Source organism: Adiantum capillus-veneris, chromosome 7 (assembly GCF_014529385.1).
Source record: "Adiantum capillus-veneris isolate H3 chromosome 7, ASM1452938v2, whole genome shotgun sequence".
Lineage (NCBI taxonomy): Eukaryota > Viridiplantae > Streptophyta > Polypodiopsida > Polypodiales > Pteridaceae > Adiantum > Adiantum capillus-veneris.
In genome coordinates, this window is record NC_140937.1 from 158,571,443 (window position 1) to 158,592,886 (window position 21,444).

The following is a 21,444-nucleotide window of genomic DNA, read 5'->3' on the forward strand; positions in this document are numbered from 1 at the left end:
TCTTCTGACTCGAGCGAAGAAGACAGAAAAGGGAAAAAGCAAAGCAAAAAAGCAACGCTTTGGAAAGGGCAAGAAAAAGGCATAGAAGTCTAAATCTCGCCTCGTCTTCGGATAGTTCGGACTCTGACGACAACAGATTTTATGTAAGGAAGAAGAATTTTTATAAAGCCAACCAGTATGACTTTTTGGAAGATAAAAGCAAGAAAGTCCGAGAGTTTAAAGAAGGTGGACAGTCAATTAAATTTGACACGTTTTCTGGATTTCGAGATGCTTCGAAGGCTTTGGCCTTCATACAGCAGTTTGACATAGCTTTCTCTGAAGGACATTATTCAAAGCACTCCAAGATTCGGAGGGCTACCTCTTACTTCAAGGGAAATGCTCGAACTTGGTGGTCCACTCTTCTATTGAAGAAGAAAGCGCCACTTAAATGGCTGAAATTTAAAAGGCTTTTTATTTCTTCATGGCTGACACAGGAGTACGAGCGCGACATACGAACTGCTTGGAACCATCTTCAAATGACCAAGAAAGATACATTGGACGCATATTGCGAGAGATTCTGGAGCTCTTTTCTACCAGCTTCTTCATTTAAGAAGATCTCGTTCAAAGAACAGATTGAGCGGTTTACCTTGAGACTTCCTACAGAGATCCGAGATCACTGCTTAGAGCAAAAGTCAGATTCCATTCAGGAACTGATGAGTCATGTGAAACGGGGTTTGCCATTTATTCAAGCAATTTAACTTACCCCACAAATGAATTCATGACGCGAAGGACCGAACAGACTTCGAACAATGAAAGTAGAAAGAAGAAGAGCAACCCAAAAGGATGCATGACCCAAGCTCACTCTTCGAGAGAGAGCTAACTACATCAAAGAGGGGAGTGCTTTGGATGCGGGGAAACTGGGCACATCTCCGCGAAGTGCCCTAAAAAGGCACCAAAAGAACAAAACGACAAAGATGAAGAAAGGCGTGAGGGTTCGAAAGCAGCTGAGGAACGTGGACGAAAAGGCAAGATGAAAGCAAGACTGGCTACAAATTGCATGGATACTGACCCAAGCACGATTGACGAGAGTACAAAACTTTGCCGAGCTTGGGACAAAGTGAAAGACCAAGAAGCCCTGATTTTCTTTGATGGAGGAGCCAAGGTCAACTTCATTTCACCTGAATTGGCGGCACAGCTTGCGGATGGGACCATTAGCAGAGGCAGTTCTAGCGGCACCCGACAGGGACGTAGCCATTACACCTGTCATTGGCAAACTTCGGTTGCATTGTCATGGGTATTTGGGCCACGAGGACTTCTACATAATCCCCTTCGAAGGTTGTGATATCCTCCTGGGAATTCCCTGGTACATAAGAACAACGCCGTGGTTGACTATTGGGAGAGAAAAGCGACTTTGACTACAGAGAAGGGCCGAACTATTGTACTTGATGTGAAACTTAAGGGCAAGTTTGTCCCTATTGTATTCACTTCTGCCGTTTCAAAATTAATGAAATCCAGTCTGTTTGTTTACTCGATCTTTTTGAAAGAGTTGAATGATGAACATAGGACAAATTTGTCGGAACTTGATCAAGAACGCCAAGATTTTCTCCACACTCATGCCGATTGCTTTTCAGAGGGCCTGCCAGGCGAGTTACCACATGCTCGTCTTGAGGATCATACCATTGATCTGATACCTGGAAGCACACCGCCGAACCGGCCACCTTACCGCGTGAGCCGAGCCCAGAACGAAGAAATTATGAACCAAGTGCAGAAAAGGGTCTTGTCCAGCCGAGTACTTCACCATACTGCTCTCCAGTGTTGTTGGTTTTGAAGAAAGACGGATCTTGGAGAATGTCCATCGTTTATAGAGCTCTCAACAAAATCACTATCAAGAACAGATTTCCGATTCCTAGGATTGATGATATTCTTGACCGACTACAGGGATCCTCGTGTTTTAGCAAGATTGATTTGAAGAGCGGATATAATCAGATCCAAATCGCGCCAAGAGATGTCTACAAGACTGTCACGTGCACATCTAACCCTATGTGTACGTGGACAAGCTACTTCATGGCATGGGTTCAGTTCAGTTAGATTAGGAAGTGATCTGGCGCTTTTGTGAGTCTGTTCGCAGACCGTGCATGTCCAGACACTTAGAGTAGATGCATATCCTCTGGTTGCACACAGCATGATCATCAGATTTCAATTAGAACCCATCAGGAGCATTTTTACAGTACAAGACCTATTTTCCTTATTTCTGACATTTTCACTTATTATTTTTAAGTGACTTTTGTTGGGAACTCGATAGGGCAATTTGACTAGCCAAGTATATAAGCAAACCTAGGGCTAGCACTTTTGGGCAGAAGAGGCAGCAAGAGCACCTTTGTTCAACAGGCACCTTCTCAGCAGGACCCCCACCAGGACCCTAGCGTTTTGCACCATCTGCAGCAGGCTAGTGTTTTTGCACCTAGATCAACCAGAGTTTTTGCACTTGCAGATTCCTGACGACAGTAGAACAACAGACCAGCCTAGCGTTTTGCATTTGCAAGACAACCGGCGACAACAGGACCCCAGACCCACTAGCGTTTTTGCAGAAGACTCCAAATCAGCCAGCGTTTTGAATTGCAGATCAGCCCCTAGCGTTTTGCAGTTTCATCGCGACAAGATCCACAGTAGCACCAGCGTTTTCAGTTTCAGCAGTCAGACATCGCAATAGAAGCCCTGAACCTCGCAGATCTCACCTTCCCACAGCAGATCCTTGCCGCACGATCAGATCCAGCACAGTGCAATTTCAGCCCGGAAAACGCAGATTTCAGCATCTGCGTTTTCAGCGCGTCGTCGTTGCATCGTTGTCATCATCGTCGTCACCGACATAGAGTCAGAATTCAGCAAATAAAGATTTGCAGATTTCAGCCAATAGCATTTTCAGATTTCTTGTCGTCGTCGACATCGTCGGCAAGTCCAAGCATTGTAGAGATTTGTGCAATCATAAATAGACCGCTCTCGCCATAGAGAGTGGGGCCTTCAGAGGAGGGTTTGACAACATTCTGGTGTAGTATTCTTCTCTCTCTCTCTCTCAATCTCATTACCTTCATTCACAATGTTTATCCACTTGTTTGTGATCACTTGCACTCTCTCACTAAAGAAACGAAAGGCTGTCCCTTCTGAAGTAAAAGGAACCTTGAGCACAGTTCGGAGCACTCATCTTGAGCAAAGTTCAACATTCACTTCCGCTGCACCGTACATTGGTATCAGAGTTTTGGCAGTGTTCTGTATCACTCAAGGAAAGAACCACAAACTTTTTTTTTTTCTTGTTGCAGTCACACGTAACCCAAGTTCTCTTGGGCGTGTCAATTCCTAATCGTGTTTTTGAAGAGTGACAGGAAACCCAAGAAAGAAGGGCTTGCCCAGCCTCCCCTTGTGCCTCTTTTCACTCATTGAGAGCGGACCGTGCACTCAGCAGCCGGCCAATCGACGTGAGGTGGGAAAAAGCAACCTTGGTGTGAGCACAAGGCCGCCAAGGGGTGCGCCCGTGGAAAAGAGCAAAACTCGGGTGAAGAGAAGATCCTTCTCTAGCACAGATTGCAAGCGAAAGAAGAATCGCAAGAACCTCAAAAACCTCCTTAACCTCAAGAACCGCAAGACCCTCAAGAACCCAAGACCCACAAGAACCCAAGTTCCTCGTGAACTTAAGAACCAAAGATCTCAATGTATGGTCATCACCCGAAGCGGAATGGATACTTTGCATGAAGGTGATGAGCATGAAGAAGGCGAAGAAGAATCTTCCCCACCGGGAGGTTTTTCTGACCCTTCCCCTTCCCCATCTGCGCCACGGTTTGCACCAAATCCTATGGAGGCTTTGGTCAAGTCGATGATGGACATGATGGCACAACAACAAGAAGCAAATCGCGTTACCTTGGAGCGTGAGCGCCAAGAAAGACATGCATTCTTAGAGGAACCGATGATTCGTGAGCGTGAACAAGCGCGCTTGGCGGACAAGGAACGAAAAGAAAGAAAAACAGAAAGAAAGGCAGCTTTGGAGCATGAGCGCGATGAAGCGCTCTTGGCGGCCAAAGAAAGACGAGTGGCCTTTGAGGCGGAGCGTGAGGTGCAAAGAGACCTACGCATGCAAGAGTTGGTCCGACAAGATCTCACCTCGAAACCCGAGCCGGCCAAAGATGTTGGTGGTTCATCAAGTTGCGCAAGCCGAGATTCGGACTCCAACAACCCAGTCACAGAGAAGTTGATTTTCAGTAAGTATGATGGTAAGAGATGCTACGATTATTCATTCTTGGTTGCATCAATTTTAATGCTTATTTTGCGACAACTAAGAAGACAGGAAATAGCAAGGTTTTGACGGCAGCTATGTACCTTGCCAGTGATGCCATTAATTGGTACCACGCATGGCAAGAGGCACAGTTGACCGCACACCTAGAGGAAGTCGAGGATGACGCGCCCCTTTCCTTCAATTGGGCCGACTTCCAAGACAAGCTCAAGGCGCGGTTTATGCCCCCACAGTATCTCGCACGGTTGAAAGACGATTGGCGCAGTCTCAAGCAAAATAGTAAGCCAGTTATGTTTTTTTCTAATCATGTTTTGCAGCTCGGCACCCAATTACGCAAATCGGATGATGAGCGCAAAGAGGCTTTCATTTTCGGGTTGGACGACTATATTAGGTTTGATGTCGAAGTCCTCGACCCAATCGATCTCAACAAGGCGGTAGCGATTGCTCTCGCACAGGAGATGAAGCACAACAAGGAAAAGCCTAAAAAAAACAAGACTTCCACAAGTACCTCTTAGACTTCTCAAAACGGTAAGAACGGTAAAAATGGTAAGAACGGTAACTCTTCTAACCAATCTTCCAATAGTCTCTCAAAAAAGAATTCTCCAAATGAACCTAAGGGTAACGCTAACACAATTGCTACGCCTAAGCTCACTCCATATGAAAAGGCAAAACAAGGAATTTTAGGAGGATACATCACGTCGGAAGAACAAAGCATTTATTTTAAGGAAGGTCGTTGTTTTCATTGTCACATCAAGGGTCACATAAAAAGAACATGTCCTAAGCTTGAATCTAATGAATCTAAAGAACCCACAGAACCCACTTCCTCTGTCAATGCAATAATTGAGAACACGGGTGTGACCCAAGTCTCTCATGATCCTCCCATTGATGAGTCTCTCATTAAGTGTTATGGTCATGTGAAGGGTCAGCGTGCGTTTTGTCATATTGTTTGACCCAGGCAGTATGCATGATTTGAATATTGACTCTCTTGTCGAAAGAGCACACTTGGAGGTTCGCAAGACATCTCCTTTCAAGGTGTCAGGCTTCTCTCTCGGTATGGACTCTCTCGTCACGCAAGAGTGCCTTGATGTTTCGTTCGCTGTCAACAAGTGTCCTTCCCGCAGAAAATTTGCAGTCTCTCCTCTTTCAGGATATGATATGCTTTTGGGCATTCAATGGTTTCGTGAGCATAACCCTCTCATTGATTGGACGGAAAATACGTTCATTTTCAATGTCAAAAGTGACTCTCCCCTTGTCATTCATGGAGAGCAAGTTGTTCATTCTTCATCTCTCATTTCTAATGTGTAGGCGAAGATTGAAACGAATCCGGAAAAGGAGACTCTCTCAGTCTCTTCTTCTCCCAAGCACGACACACACATGATGTGCATGATAATGATAAGCATGATGATTTGCATGATCACGATGTGATTTCTCACAAGCATGATGATTTGCAGGAAGATGATGTGATTGTTCACAAGGATGATGGTTTAGTTGATCCTTTTTCTAGTGAAGCTAACCTCATTGCAGATTTGATCAATCACGAAGAACCCCCACAGGAGGATTCAATCAATCACGAAGCACCGATCTTGGCTCTCGAGCCTAGACCCAAGAACCCCCACAGGAAGTATTATGGGTTTGAATGATTAGTCAGTACGCATTGTTCGAGTCTTTCATTCGTGATGCTTCCCTGTATTTTAGTCACCGTCCTTATGTGATCCCTTTTCACAGGCATGCCATATTGTACGATGAGCATGATTCACTCATGAATGAGCACGGATGTATGCGGATTACTCATGGAAAGCTGAAATGTTTGCATTCAAGGAATTCACATTCCATGTCTCTTCCTTGGCATGACACAGTCTAAGAAAGAGCACAAGACGGATTGAGCATCAAGCATCAGCATTTCCGTTGTGATTTGCCATAGTTGATTCATTTAGATCAGAAAGTCAAGATTCGACCCCATTGTTTGCGTGTGTTTGATGAACGGTTTGGCACTCCGTCACTTTGTTTATCTGCATTGAATGCACAGTTTTTTCGAAAGAATAGTTTTTTTCTAGTCACTTTACATGGAATATGTTAGGTGCAACGGAATGAATGTTGTATTTTCTCAAGATTAGTGATCTTTATTGCTCAAGGTTCCTTTTAGTTCTTAGGGAAGGAGAGAGCCTTCCGTCTTGTAGAGTGCTGTGATCACGAACAAAGTGAGTGGATATTGTGCGTGCAAGTGAATGAGACTGAGAGAAGGAGAGAGAGAAGAGATACAACACCCGAGGGGTTGTAAAACCCTCCTCCAAAGACCCCTCTCTCGTCGGCGAGAGTGGTCTACTATGATTGCACAAAGGTGTACAATGCGAATGCAATGGATTGATGCAACTTGGACTATGCCGATGACGACGACGACGACTTGATGGCTGAAATCTGAGATCTTCTAATCGCTGAATTTCGGGACTGTTTCGGTGGCTGAAAATGACTGTTTTGGCTGCGTTTTTATGGCTGAAAATGGGGGAACATCTGCAACCATCTTGGGGCTGATCTACTGCTGTGTCATAGGCTGAAAACTGCGAGAATCCAACATCAGAATTCTGCGTTTTTGCTACTGTTGAGCTGGCGTTTTTGACAAGGCTGAAAAAACGTTGAAGTGGCGTTTTTGTCAAGGCTGAAAAACGCTGGCTGGGATGTATCTGCTGAGGTTGGAAAACGCCAGGCAAGAGGACTTGTAGGCGATGGCTTGCTGGGAGGAAACGCCAAAGGGAAAGAGTGGATGGCGAGGGTCTACTGCTGAGGGGGGTACTGCTGAGAAGTTGCCTGTTGAGCGGGAAGCTCCTGCTGCCTCTTCTGTCAGAAAGTGCTAACTTGGGTTTGCTTATATATTAACTTAGCAAAATTGCCCTACCTACTTTTGTTGAAAAGTCACTTAAAAATAATAAGTGAAAATAACCAAAAATAGAAAAATAGGCTAAATGCACTGGAAAATTCCCCTGACTGAATCTGAGGGATTCTGATGGGAATTCTGATGATCATGCTGTGTGCAACCGGAGGATATGCATCTATGCTAAGTGACTCGGCATGCACGGTCTACGAATAGACTCACAAAAGTGCCAGATCATTGCTAATCTAGCTTGATCGGACTGACTAAACCCTGTTGTGGTGTAGCTTGTCCACGGACACATAGGGTTGGGATGTGTCACGTGACAGAATAGGTATGTTCATGTTTTCGTGTTGGAAGTGGTTTCAAGAATTTTCAACCTCGGAGATTCTTGAAAAAGGTAGATGCATGACTATGGACGAAGTTGAAGCATTGAAGGAGCCACAGATGACTTTGTGTCGCTTTCGGCGCGGCCCAGAGAAGCAAGCGTTGCAGACCTTTATGAAGTTCAAGTATCGCATGACCCATGCATCTAAGTGGGCAGGCGAAGAGTCCTTTCGAGGATTCCAAACCCTATTGGCGATCTCCCTCGACGCCATACAGTTCGGTACCAGTATCTCACTTTGAAAAGGAGGGGATGTCACGTGCACATCTAACCCTATGTGTACGTGGACAAGCTACTTCATGGCATGGGTTCAGTTCAGTTAGATTAGGAAGTGATCTGGCACTTTTGTGAGTCTGTTCGCAGACCGTGCATGTCCAAACACTTAGAGTAGATGCATATCCTCTGGTTGCACACAGCATGATCATCAGATTTCAGTCACAACCCATCAGGAGCATTTTTACAGTACATAGACCTATTTTCCCTATTTTTGACATTTTCACTTATTATTTTTAAGTAAATTTTGTTGGGAACTGGGTAGGGCAATTTGACTAGCAAAGTATATAAGCAAACCTAACACTAGCACTTTTGGGCAGAAGAGGCAGCAGGAGCACCTTTGTTCAACAGGCACCTTCTCAACAGGACCCCTACCAGGACCCTAGCATTTTGCACCATCTGCATCAAGCTAGCGTTTTTGCACCCAGATCAGCCAACGTTTTTGCACTTGCAGATTCCCGACCACAGTAGAACAGCAGATGAGCCTAGCGTTTTGCATTTGCAAGAAAACCGGCGACAACAGGACCCCAGATCCACTAGCGTTTTTGCAGAAGACTCCAAATCAGCCAACGTTTTGAATTGCACATCAGCCCCTAGCGTTTTGCAGTTTCATCGCGACAAGATCTATAGTAGCACCAACGTTTTCAGTTTGCAGTAGTCAGACATCGTAGTAGAAGCCCCAAACCTCGTAGATCTCACCTTCCCGTAGCAGATCCTCGTCGCCCAATCAAATCCAGCGCAGTTTGCAGTTTCAGCCCGGAAAACGCAGATGCTGCATCTGCGTTTTCAGCGCGTCATTGTTGCATCGTCATCATCGCCGTCGTCATCGACATAGAGTCAAAATTCAGCAGATAAAGATTTGCAGATTTCAGCCGTCAGCATTTTCAGATTTCAGCCCGTCTCGTCGTCGTCCTCATCGTAGTCGACATCGTCGGCAAGTCCAAGCATTGTAGAGATTTGTGCAATCATAAGTAGACCGCTCTCGCCATAGAGAGTGGGGAGGGTTTGACAACATTCTGGTGTCGTATTCTTCTCTCTCTATCTCTCAGTCTCAATACCTTCATTCACAGTGTTTATCCACTTGTTTGTGGTCACTTGCACTCTCTCACTAAAGGAACGGAAGGCTCTCCCTTCCGTAAGTAAAAGGAACCTTGAACACAGTTCGGAGCACTCATCTTGAGCAAAGTTCAACATTCACTTCCGCTGCACCTTACAAAACAGCTTTTCGGACGACTTTTGGGTTATTTGAGTTTTTCGTGATGCCTTTTGGGCTAACCAATGCTCCAGCGACATTTAACCGGATGGTGGACATGATTTTTAGAGAGTACAAACTATTTGTTGGCACTTTCTTTGGCGACATCATTGTTTTCTCCAGGATGAGGCAAAACATAGAGAACATCTGATACAGGTCTTTCAGGCATTACGATATCACAAGTTGGTGATTACTGCGAAGAAAAGTGAATTTTTCGTACCCGAGATACACTTTTTGGGACACAGTCTCAGCAACAGGAGTGCAGATGGACCCGGCCAAGATAGAGACTATCCGTGATTGGCCCGACTTAAAGAATGTCCATGAAGTTAGAAGCTTCTTGGGCTTATGTTCGTACTATAGGCGGTTCATTAGAATGTTTGCAGAGGTTGCTTCCCCTTTGCATATGTTGACATAGAAAGGAGTCCCTTTCTCGTGGGGATCCACAGAGTTGACTGCCTTTCAGACACTGAAAGAGAAATTGACTACAGGACCAGTTTTGACTTTGCTGGACTTGCAGAAGTCATTTGAAGTACATTATGATGCTTGTGGTCGTAGTCTGGGTGCGGTCTTAATGCAAGAAGGCCATGTCATTGCCTACGAAAGCCGATTGATTTCAAGGCCGGAATTGACAGCACAGATTTATGAGAAAGAGCTTTTGGCGATTATCCATGCTCTTACTCAGTGGCGGCATTACCTACTCAGAGCGGATTTTACTGTTTTCACAGACCATCAGAGTTTACGCTACTTCTTGTCACAAAAGCAACTATCGAAAAAGCAGATGCGGTGGGCGAACATCTTGTCACAGTTTCGCTTCCAGATTGTCCATGTGCAGGGACAAAAGAATTTGGTGGCAGATGCCTTGTCCCAGAAGTCGTTGGTTCTAGCTATTTCCGCGATACATCATAGAAGCTTCGACGATATGGTCGATCAGTATGCCACAGATACAGATTTTGCTGATATTTTCACTCGGATACAGAATGGGGAGGTAGTAGCGGGATATTCCATCCGGGATGGCTACTTGATGAAGAAAACCATGTTGTGCATTACACAACCATTGAGAAAAAAGGTTTTAACCGAATGCCACTATCCACCTTTTACGGGTCACCGCGGTATAGCTACCACCTTGAAAGGTGTGGAGAGAGACTTCTTTTGGCCGAGACTCAAGAAGGACGTGGACGATTTTGTACACAGTTGCTTGGTATGCCAGAAGGTCAAGTTTGACAGGCATAAAGCACAGGGATTGTTACAGCCTTTGTCCAAATCCACCCGCCCCTGGAAAAGTATTGCAATGGATTTCATTTTTTATCTCCCGAGAACACAGAGTGGTCACGATGGTATCTGGACTAAGCAAGCTCATTTCATTCCAGTGAAGAAAACAATCAAGCCGGATCACTTAGCAAGACTGTTTGTGGCCCAAATCTTCAAATTACATGGCATGCCTGAGACGATTGTCTCCGATAGGGACCCCAAATTCACGAGTTTGTTTTGGAAGGCTATTTGGGAGAACATTGGCACTCAGTTGCAGTTCTCTTCATCGTTCCACCCGCAGACTGACGGGCAATCAGAGATTGCCAATTCACTGGTACTAGATTTATTGAAGTCTTACATCTCGGATCAGAAGACTCAATGGGAAAAGTATTTACCTTTGGTGGAATTTGCCTACAATAACACGATACACTCTTCGACGGGGGAGGTGCCATTTGAGATTATTGAAGGTGCTACGAAGGTTCCACCCTTCCTAAGCACAAAAGATAAGATTTTGAAAGCCGATGAGTACACGCGTGACTTGGACACAGCTTTTGCCAAGGTCCGCGAGGCTTTGCAGAAATCCCAAGAAAGACAGAAAAAGACAGCAGATCGCCATCGTCGCGATCTGAAATTGAAGGAGAACGATTGGATGCTCTTACGTTTTGAGAAGGCACGCCTGAGAAAGAAAAAGGGAAAGGAGAGGCTTTTTCCAAAGCTTGATATGCGATACTACGGACCTTTCCAGATTTCCGAAAAGATAAATGATGTCTCCCTTAGACTGAAACTGCCCGATACTTGGAGAATTCACAATGCTTTCATGTGAGTCTCTTGAAGCCTTTTAAAGGCGATGTGCCCGAAGATGGGGAGCCTGATGAGCAGCCTGAAGTGGAAGAAAACGAGGAGATCCTTGTTCCACAACAGATATTGGCACATAAAGACAGAAAGATAAAGGGTAAAGCGATAAGAAGGTTCTTGGTTAAATTCAAGAACTATCCTGCATTGGATGCGAAGTGGATGGAGAAGGAGGACCTAGCAAATACTCCTCAGATTGTGAATCTTTACCTTGAAGCATTTGGTTTAGCATAGTCTATTCTAAATGGAACCCCGAACTCAACTTGGGCGGAATCTGGTGCAACGGGTATGCACAAGAGGAGAGTCGCTCCGCTCCTTTGTCAATAGATTGCCTCGATTTTTGATACTGAAGTCGTTGATGTCTCTTTTGAGTTTCAGGGATATTGTGAGCTGACAATATTCTGCTGTAATGACTTTATGAACTGGAATTCCCGATACTGACTTGTTCTTGACTTGTTTAAGTGCAGGAACTAATAGACGAAATGACTGCAGCATTTCGGTCTGAAAGATCTCGATAGACATGGTTGCAATAGGGATTAGTCAATCAGGCATCTATGAGGTTCCAAGTGGATCTAGATGCGATTGCTAAATATGTTGCCAATTAATCATGGTCTAAGATCCGAATGAATTTTTTAGTGTAATTTGTCATGTGATGTCCTGTGATGGCGAGTGATTCTTGTGATGTGACTATCGATTGGTACATGTGCTAGATGTGTGTTCCTAGTGCGTCGGTACTAACAGTCAGTGTCTGCTAAGACAATTTATGGCCTCTGTCTGTTTTACAAGCGTAATCAAGGGCGATTACAATGCTTTCAAGAGGGGGGTATGTCACAAATGGGTGACGTGGCATGGCATGGCCCTGGACACAATTGCATTAGGGCAGCAGTACACACACCCCCGTGGCAGTCTCAGGAGTAAAGCACGTTGAAATGCTGACGTGGTAGGCCCGCAATTTGCAGCGAAAAACACGGAAATCTGTTAACGTGGTATGCTGTACGGGATTCCACGTTTTACGCTGGGAAAAGCAATAAGAAAAGCCTACGCAATTTTTAAGGAGATTTTGGGAGAAAACTTGCTTTATTTTCAAGCCTAGTTTAAGAGGCATTGCTTTATGAAGCTTTTGGGGCTCTAATTTTAGCAACCCTTGTAACCTTTATTAAGAACCCAAGGGAGCTCCCTTTGCAGAGGATCTGGACGTAGAGTCTGAGAGTGAGACCCTCCCACTTCCTTGTACTTTGAGCACAGATTTAATACAAAAAGAAATACCGAAAGGGACGCCAGTCTATGGGGCCAATATCTCTTGGCATGGAACTTCGTCGGGCTGGTGTCGAATCAAATTGTGAACTGTTTTGAAGTGAATTCCTGTCGTGTTGCGGTAGATTCTTGACTTGGAGTGTCCAAGTCGGTTACAATGCGTAGGCAAAGAATCGTCTTTCCGCATCGTTTGATGGTTCCAATCCGTAATCGCATCCTGTTTGTACTACTCAGTTAACCATACCGAAGTGAACACTTTCTTGAACTTCACCCACGCACTCAGAGCTTTAGTGTATAGAAGCATAGAGACCAAGGAGAGTGAGCACGAGAGAGAGAGAGAGAGAGAGAGAGAGAGAGAGAGAGAGAGAGAGTCAACATTGGCAATAAATAACTGAATATTGTATACAATGGAGGTAAGGGGTTGCTTATATAGCAACCTCAGCAAATTGCCCTACCCAGATTTTGACAAATAGTAAAATAAATACCTAAAGGCCAAAATAAATAATGGGTTCACATTGTGCAGTTCACTTAAGATGCCAAAATTCACCCTCCCTGCAGCTCATAGTGGACATAAATAGTGAAACCAAGTGGATGAAGAAGCTACCAGGTAATTCTGGATACACCTCGGATTTGCTACCCTCAACTTTGTACCTTAGAAAAATGTCATCTTGAGCATCAGTTGCCTTTTTAGAAACTTTGAACTGTAGACCACACTACGTCCAAGAATCCCCATTTGTGAACTGTGAACACATCACGTCCGAAAATATTTTCCAAATAATGAACTTTGAAACACATCCTGTCCATAATCGGACCAACAACAATCGATTGGTGCACTCATCCATAGTGTTTTAGGTACGTCTGAATGATTCCCTGCCAGATGCATGTGCCTTGAACTCCGACCTATTGGATTCAAACACCGATAACTTGAACTCCAACACAAGGGTCCAAATTAATTATACGGAGCACTGTTTGCCCCTCTCACTCACAAGCCTCTAGTGGCGGCAATGGCACTTTTGACTAGAAATCTGACATCGAGGCCATCCTGGTTGCCGCCACGTGTGTCATGCCGATCTCCTCTATCAAATCTTTATTACCATAATCGTTGTCCAGATTGCCTTTGTCTTTGTCTATCTATGAGTTCCTGCTTTCGCCTTTGGCTTCAAACTCCCAAGCCAAACAAAGCATCATGTCACATTTATAACGATTGTGGTCGGACCCCGTGGGTATCGAGGCAGCTAATTGAGTACTAGTACTGCCATCCTTGTCAAGCTTGTCTTTGCCTCTATCCTCTAGCGAACTTGTACATTTGCTTTTGGCTTCACAATCTCAAGTCAAACAATCTCTCAGTTTCTTTGAGAATTGTGTCGTTGCATAGACCGCTAGCTGGATGGTTGACCTATTATCCATAGCCGCTAGTTGGTTTTGGTCGATGTCTCGCATTCGAGGAAGGGGGGGGGGGGGGGGCATGATGAAGTTGTAAGATCTGGAACTCTAGGAATCCTTCTCGCACTCCAAGGGTGGCCGCACAAACCAAGCCACAAAAATAAACCTCCAAGCTATCTCTCTCTTAGGCTCCAAACTCCACCTCAAGCCGTGCCAAAGGAGGGCTCTCAATAGCCTCCAATCTCCACTTCTACTGAGCCGCTCCTTCCAAGCCAATCCACGAAGCTTCGCTCAAAAGCTTGAGCTTTGAACTCCTCCCAAGCTGCTCTGCAAGAGACTTTTCCTGCCCCTTGAATCCAATCAACCTCGCTCCAAACTTCCAGAAGAGACTCGCCCTAACCCCTCTGCGCCTCGGAGTCACCAAGGCAAGCTAGCCACAATGTTCCAAAACGCTGGCAGTGTGGCCAAGGTGACGCGGGAAAAAAAGGGATAGCCGCTGCAACGCAGCGTTTCAACACTCGCAGGGGGAGCTTGTCCGAGCATCGTCAAAGGACCGCCAAAGGCCAGTGTTTCAAGACGCTACTGGGACCACGACACCACCATGCCGCCGGTCGAGCACTAGCATTCTAAAACGCCATTGCTGCCAAGAGGGTTCAACTACAAAACGCCAGAAACGTTAACGATGGCTAGGAAGGTCCTTTGCAGCAACGTTTTGCAATGCAGGGAGACTGCAGGGGTGAATGCCGACAACGAGGGTAATCCGCTTCTTCTCAAAGCCGCCCTTCTTCCACCAAGGCTCTTCAAGCACGGAGCTTTACCAACAACTCTGATACCATGTCAAAGTCAACGATGCAAAAGCATAGAGATCAAGGAGAGTGAGCACGAGAGAGAGAGAGAGAGAGAGAGAGAGAGAGAGAGAGAGAGAGAGAGTGAGTCTCTTGAACCAATCAACCTTGGCAATGAATAAATGAATGTGTATACAATGGAGGCAAGGGGTTGCTTATATAGCAACCTCAGTAAATTGCCCTACCCAGACTTTGACAAATAAGTAAAATAAATACCTAAAAGCCAAAATAAATAATAGGTTCACATTGGGCAGTTCACTCGAGATGCCAAAACTCTAACAGGTTGACCACCATCTCTAAGCATTTTCTTTCTGAAAAGTTGTCAACTTTCATACTTTGGAGGCTTCAGTGAAGTTGCCCCAAGAGAAAGGGGTATCAAACTGTTGTTTGTAAGAAAGGGCTCCATGCGAATCCTTGTAGCCCGAAAAAGTGCCAAACCCTAATGCTCGACTTGTGTGGCTCTCAATAGATGATTCTGCTTCCTACCATAAATGGTACCAAAAGAGTGGGTATCACTATTTGAACTATTTGAAGAGGATACGAACTCCTCTAAACTGCTAGATTGCTTACTGTGCGTTCTAGACTTCTTCTTGGCTCTGCTTTTCTTGGTCTTTCTCTGCTTCTTCCGCCTTTTCTCATCCTCATTGGAACTAGAGGAGAGGAGCCGTCAGAACTCTTTGAAGACGAAAAAGAATTGGGATATCCTTGAAGCAAGCACACTTCTTGGATCCACTAGCCACCTCAAAAGTTAATTTCCGGTCCAAGTGACCCGCAGAATCCTTTGATTTTCTTTTCTTCTCAGAGTGCTTGTTGGCTTTCATCATTTGACTGATCTTTTGTTGAAGAGCTTCGTCAAACTCTTCTTGCAAGTACAGTTTCTCCTTTTTTGCACCTGGCTTTGCTTTGGTCTTCATGGCTGACTTGATAGGTGAATGGATGGCCTTCTGCCATTAAGAGTGAACCTATGATTCTTCAAATACTTCACATAGATCATGACTTGGAGTACTTAATCATTCATTTTGCAATGTGTCAAGCTGAAGTTGACGCTTGTACTCCTTTTTATCAAGATCCTACCGAAAACTTGTCGTTGTCCTCTTCTGATTCCTTGGAAGGAGGCTTGCTTCTGTTTGAACTTTTGTTGTTTCCTTCCGTTTCTCCATTGGGAGTGGAGTGCTCTTCAACTTCCCGTGTAGTCAATGGGATGGTGTCTTCTCTGCTGGTGCTAGAAGACGTGTGCTACAGAAAAAGGATCAAATGCTTCGTAGGAGAAGAATCGTCCTTGCTTTGATACCACAATAATAGGCTTGGACCTACCTAAGCGAGAAATCAATAGCAACACACAAACAAAACTGCGACAACTGAACTTGAATAGAGAGAGAGAGAGAGAGAGAGAGAGAGAGAGAGAGAGAGAGAGTGGCGGAGTTCCACTTCCAGATGCACTGGCCCCAAAGTCTGGCGCCCTTTGATTGACGGTTCAAAAAAGAGCAACTGTCGGAGGGTCCTCATTCTGAAACTTTGCTCCCATTTGTCTGCCAGAGAGTGACCCCAGGGATCCTTATAAAGTGTACAATAGGGCACCCCAAAAAGCAAAACTTGCTAAAGGCAAAGGCTCCAAAATCTGCACGTGGGAAGATGCCAAAAACTGCCGCAAGCCTGTATGCAGGGCCTCAGTCCATGATTTCTGGCGGTTTTGCAGAACTGAATGTCACATCAGCATTACGCAAGTTTGTCCACTGCAAGGTCCACATGCTGGGTTTGTGAGAACCCTCTATATGCTAGCATGTCTCTCACTGACCTAAGCAATGAGGTCACGGCTGTCCTCCCTAGAGCTCAACTTGGTCTAGGTACGCATTACCATCTCCTCAAGGTCCAAGATTGGAGGCCCTTCATTCACCTATATGACTCTTAAGAACGTCAATGCTTCACCATTCAATCACTGCCAAGTCAGTAGCCAACATGCGACACATCAGCATGCGAATGAAAACCACCCTGCAAATGACAGTCAAAATGCAGAATGTCGCTACCTATGCCACCCCTTCCCTAGAGCCTTGACGAATATAAAAGGTCCCTTGATGACTTCCCAGCAATGCTGCTGCCACCATGGTTCCCGGCCTCCCCTCTGCCAGTCGGTATGTGCTCACTAGCATTGTAGGGAAAGCTACCCCTTAAAAATGACATGCTTCCTCCATCTTGTGCCTTCTTTTGGACTTCCGGCTTCGCATGAGGAGGAAGATTGGAAACTCAATGGTCTAGGAACCTGCAAAATCAGATGGATAACAATTGGAACTTCTCCAGAAAAAAGATATTTGTGTAGCAGGGGCTGCATAATTAATTGACTGCACTTCACATTGCAAGTACTCGTGTTCAGACACTTTTCTTTTCTGCATAATTATATAACTAGTACAAAATTGATATGTGATAAGTTCTGTAGTCGACTCTATACAAAGGTCCTTTTGAGTGCATATCCACACCTAAAATCCATCAAACCACTTGGTTCATAATGCAACCTTCCAAATCATCAGTTTTGTTTATTATTCCTGCCTACCATGGCAAGGGATGCACAATGGGTATCATTGATTGCTCCTGGGAGAGTCATAAGCTTTCAATGGTTGCACCATTCATATGCAGAGGCCTATGAGGCTTTGGAGCTGCAAGAAGACCGAAACAGACAACAAATGAGAAAATAAAAATTCAATAAAGCAGTCCGCTGCCTGCTAAAACCAAAAAAGGACAATAAACAAGGAAAACAAAAATAAAAACCATTGAAGCAGGCATCACAGTTGATACTTGCTTGATTACAGCAAGCCTTCAGGGTCGACACCTTAAAGGACGATGGTACGAGGGGAGCCAACCCCTCGTGATTAAATGGCACGAGTTCTCGAGGAGAGGAGGTCAGACGGCAACAAAAATTCTGGCCCTGTTCACCATAAATGTGTCCACATATAGTTATGTTTGTCCATGTTTACACGAGTTTACAAAATCTGTTTGAGGGCGAGCATCTCGAGGAGGTTAGACGGCGACAAAAGTTTACAAAATCTGTTTGAGGGCGAGCATCTCGAGGAGGTTAGACGGCGACAAAAATTCTGGCATCGAGTGTTTGGCCCCAGACTCGATCCTAGGCAGGTGTTGTGGCAGCCCCGTGTTCTAACCAAGTGTGTGTATACATTTCAATGAACTGGATGCGTGTCCACATATACTTATGTTTGTTCGTGTTTACTCTATAGATGTACGAGTTTACAAAATCTGTTTGAGTTTTTAGAAATCCAACGGCGTCGTGCGCCGCTGCTTTTGTGTGTGCATTTCTCCTTAGTGGATCCCATGACAGGTCTTCATTCAAGACCTTGTCTTCTTTAGTCCTGAGGGAGCCAACCCCTCACCACTATCTAATAGGCAAATTGAATGAAGTGCAAGCAGTGGGATCTACGGTGCTGAAGTGAAGCATATTTCCCGCGAAGCTCGGACGTCGTCCGATTTATCCTCGTTTACTTTTTTTTTCCATGTTTACTTTTTTGATCCATGTTTACTTTTGCCCATGTCCGAGTTCACTTGGCTTTGCCTTGGGGACAAGCAACCCCATGTGCTCGCGTGGTTAGGGCGTCGGGCTACCTACCAGGAGGTCTCGAGTTTGAGTCTTCGACGAGGGAAGGTTGTGGGTCAATGCATTGACTTTTTTCTCATTCGTCCGTTGTCCTCGAGATCCCCGCGACAAGTCCCCATTCGTCGATCCCAACGCCCCACTTCATTTAATTTGCATGTTAGATAGTGTTGTGGGAGCCCACCCACAAACAAGGGCTTAGGCACAAATAAGCAGGACCTAGAAAATCAGAAGCGAGAAGGACCCCTCGACTTTCAGGAGGTCTCATGTAGGGTTGTTATTAAGATTAGGTGTTGAAAAGAAACGGAGTTGTCATCATGCAGAGAAGTTTTGAACATATCTACAAAAAGTGTGCCTCAACTTAGCTTTGAGCCGGTTGAAAAACAAAATCAGCCTGTTGAAGAGAGGGGGAGAAGGAGAAGTGAAATTGCAAAAAATGCCATTTATTTTACAAAATTTCCTCTTTGAATCTATCCTAAAGGGATTTTTTTATGTTTGTGAAATTGATTTTTCACGAACACTACTATCGGAGATAGTGTCAGTTGTGTGGGCGTGCCCAAACTCCAAAGTACTTAAGACTTTTAAGTCCTTAACATTTGGGTGTTGTATGTCTAACCCATTTCATTGCATAAATAGAGAATAGCTAGAAACTTCGGAGGGTTTTGAGGTGTCCTACACCTTGAAGGGAATGCTTATGACTAAATATTTCCAAGCTACCACAATGAAAGGCGAATGGAGACATGGCTTAAAGCAATTTCTATAGTTTGTTGACAAGAACCCTTGTATATTTTCAAAGTCTAGAATTATTCCATTTGTAATTTCTAGAAGCATTGGTTTGCTCGGTGAAAAAGCAAACTACTGAGCTCTCAATCGGTGGATGAATACCATTGTAACCAGCCTACACCACTTGCCGATGGGAAATCACTGCAAGTGACTATATACAACAAGAAAATAATGGAAAGACTTCACATATTGATGACTTGAAGGTGACAAAAAAGAGGTGGAGTGTAATAGACCCAAACACTCCAAGTCGAGAATCTAATGCAACACACGTGAGAAAACTGAAAGAACTAAACAAACTGCAAGAGAGAGACGACACGGCACGGTGTAGTTCCCCGACTAGAGACTGGCGTCCCTTCTCGGTATTCCTTTATTATTATGCTTCACAAAGTACAATGTCTGATGGGTCCTCTTCTCTTCGTAGTGCTCCCAAACTAACCTGTGGGAGAAAGGCGGTGGCAACTTATTTATAGGCCTTGGGCCTTCCAAAAGCAATTTACATGAAAAGCATCAAGTCTAAAAACATCTTGCCCCAAAAGCAAGTGCCAAGAACTCAAAGTGAAAATCTCAAAAATCTATATGGCCTACCACGACAATAGCACAAATCGTCAGCATTCATACAACTTCCACATCATCAATCTTGTATGCAATTTTTGGGGGTGAGAGAGTGGGCCTGCCTTATTTTTAATGTCTTCCCTAGGACCCGTCGGACAAGGTCCATGGTCCGATAAGTTGGTGGGAATTGAACTTTAAAAATAGGCCACTCGGCAAGACTTGAAAGCTGGAAAAACTTCTTCTCCATCTTTCACTAGGGCTTTGACCCCTCTCTGCCCAGAGTCCATCCTTTAGGTAATGCCACATAATCACTTTGTGACAAACCCCCCTCTTGAAATAATTGTAATCACCCTCAATTATGCTTGCAAAAACAGACAAAGGACAAAAATTAGTTCAATAGACACTGACTCTAAGCACCGATGCACTAGACCACATTTATCCAACACTTGCACGAAGACGATAGCCATTGAACATTCACATCACATTCACCTAACTATCCCGTCGAGATCTTAGATGAGAATTGTGCTCATTGTAACTTATTTAGCAATCACATCTAGACCGCACTGATATCTACTATATATATGTGGTAGTGATATGTGTGAACACACTTAGGACCATCGGGGCATTTTTTCCCTCACTAGGAGGTTTTTTCCCGTGTGCATTGTATATACGCCCATCACTCTAGGGCTCTCTTATCTTCCCATTTTCACACTAAGTAATACACTCTCTATTATGTGCCTTAAGCTTCCTTCATCTTCTCCAAGCTATGTGTGTTTCCCTGCAACCGTATTTCCAACAATTGGTATCTGAGTAGGTTGCATCCTCTCGCTTAGTCACCAACATCGTCAGCACAAGCCTGCTCACTTTCTTAGATTTCAATGAGCTTTGGTGAGCATCAGCAGATCGACAAATACTTCGGTTTACTTGTGGAGCTCTGTCTCCTCAGATTTTTTATCAGGGCTCATTTCGGCCTCCGTTTCCACTATAGGCAGTGCTACGTAGGCTATTTCGTCATTTTGTGCAAAATTTTTGTTAGTGTCGTTTTTATAACACGTTCCTTACAGTCTTCTTTGGGTTCTTCTATATAGCATGCATTAGTCCCACTTTGTTTCTCCTCTTTTTCGGTTGTTTTCACATTAGGTGCAAGCATTCACCATGGTTGATAACAACACGGATGTATTCAAGATTTTTGTTGTTCAGGATAGATTGGATGGGGACAATTACCCAATGTGGGCTTACATGATGCCACATGTTCTTGTGTCAAAGGGTGACTAGAATATTGTGCAAGGCATTGATGTACGTCCTGGTTCTGTGGATACAGGCGATGTTGAGAATGTTGCAGGTTTTGGTGGCAGGATTGATGTTGCTAGAGCTGTTTTGCCTACGATTGAGCAGGTTCGTTGGGATGTAAGAGATGCGTATATTCATGCATTGATTGCGTTGTATATGAAGCACACTATTACTCCTCACATTCGTTCAGCAAAATCTGGAAAACAAGCTTGGGATATTCTAGTTGGTCTTTATGCAAGTCTCAATGAGGCTAAAATTGCATTGCTACGTAAAGAGCTGGAATCGAAGATTATTCATGAGGAAGATGAAATGGAAGCTTTCCTTTCTAGTATCAAGGATATTAATGAGCAACTTACTTGTGCAGGCGAAGTCATTTTTAACAATTTCCTTGTGTAGATTGTTCTTGATGCTTTGCCAAATTCTTACCAGACTTTTGCTAGTACTTGGAGACTTATGACCCAAGGAAATCTTGAAGTTGTCAAGTTTGATGCATTATGCACATTGTTGTTGCAAGACTCGATTTCTAGAAAAAACAAGGCTAAACAGCATACAATTGAACATGCCTTTATTGCTACTCAAAGAAAAAGTGATAACAGTAATGTAGCCACTTC

General features: G+C 44.5%; 1 protein-coding gene across 11 annotated transcripts in view; it reads right to left on the reverse strand.

Moving 5' to 3' along the window:
* The window catches only part of LOC147454918 (tRNA-specific adenosine deaminase TAD2-like), a 78,523-nt gene extending 60,799 nt beyond the window's left edge, over positions 1 to 17,724 (reverse strand). For 2 of the 11 annotated variants that reach the window (XM_086516738.1, XM_086516736.1), the window contains exons 1-2: positions 17,159 to 17,261; positions 16,638 to 16,870 (exon numbers count right to left, since the gene is read on the reverse strand). Coding sequence is in view for 8 of the 11 variants with exons in the window: in XM_086516741.1 (XP_086372867.1) it covers positions 17,159 to 17,209 (51 nt within the window). In the remaining 3 variants the exon portion in view is untranslated. Of the gene's footprint in view, positions 1 to 16,637; positions 16,871 to 17,158; positions 17,262 to 17,373 lie in introns of those variants that run through there. The other 9 variants (XR_015188707.1, XM_086516737.1, XM_086516741.1 and 6 more) reach the window with 9 other exon arrangements.
* Positions 17,725 to 21,444: the final 3,720 nt, after the last annotated feature.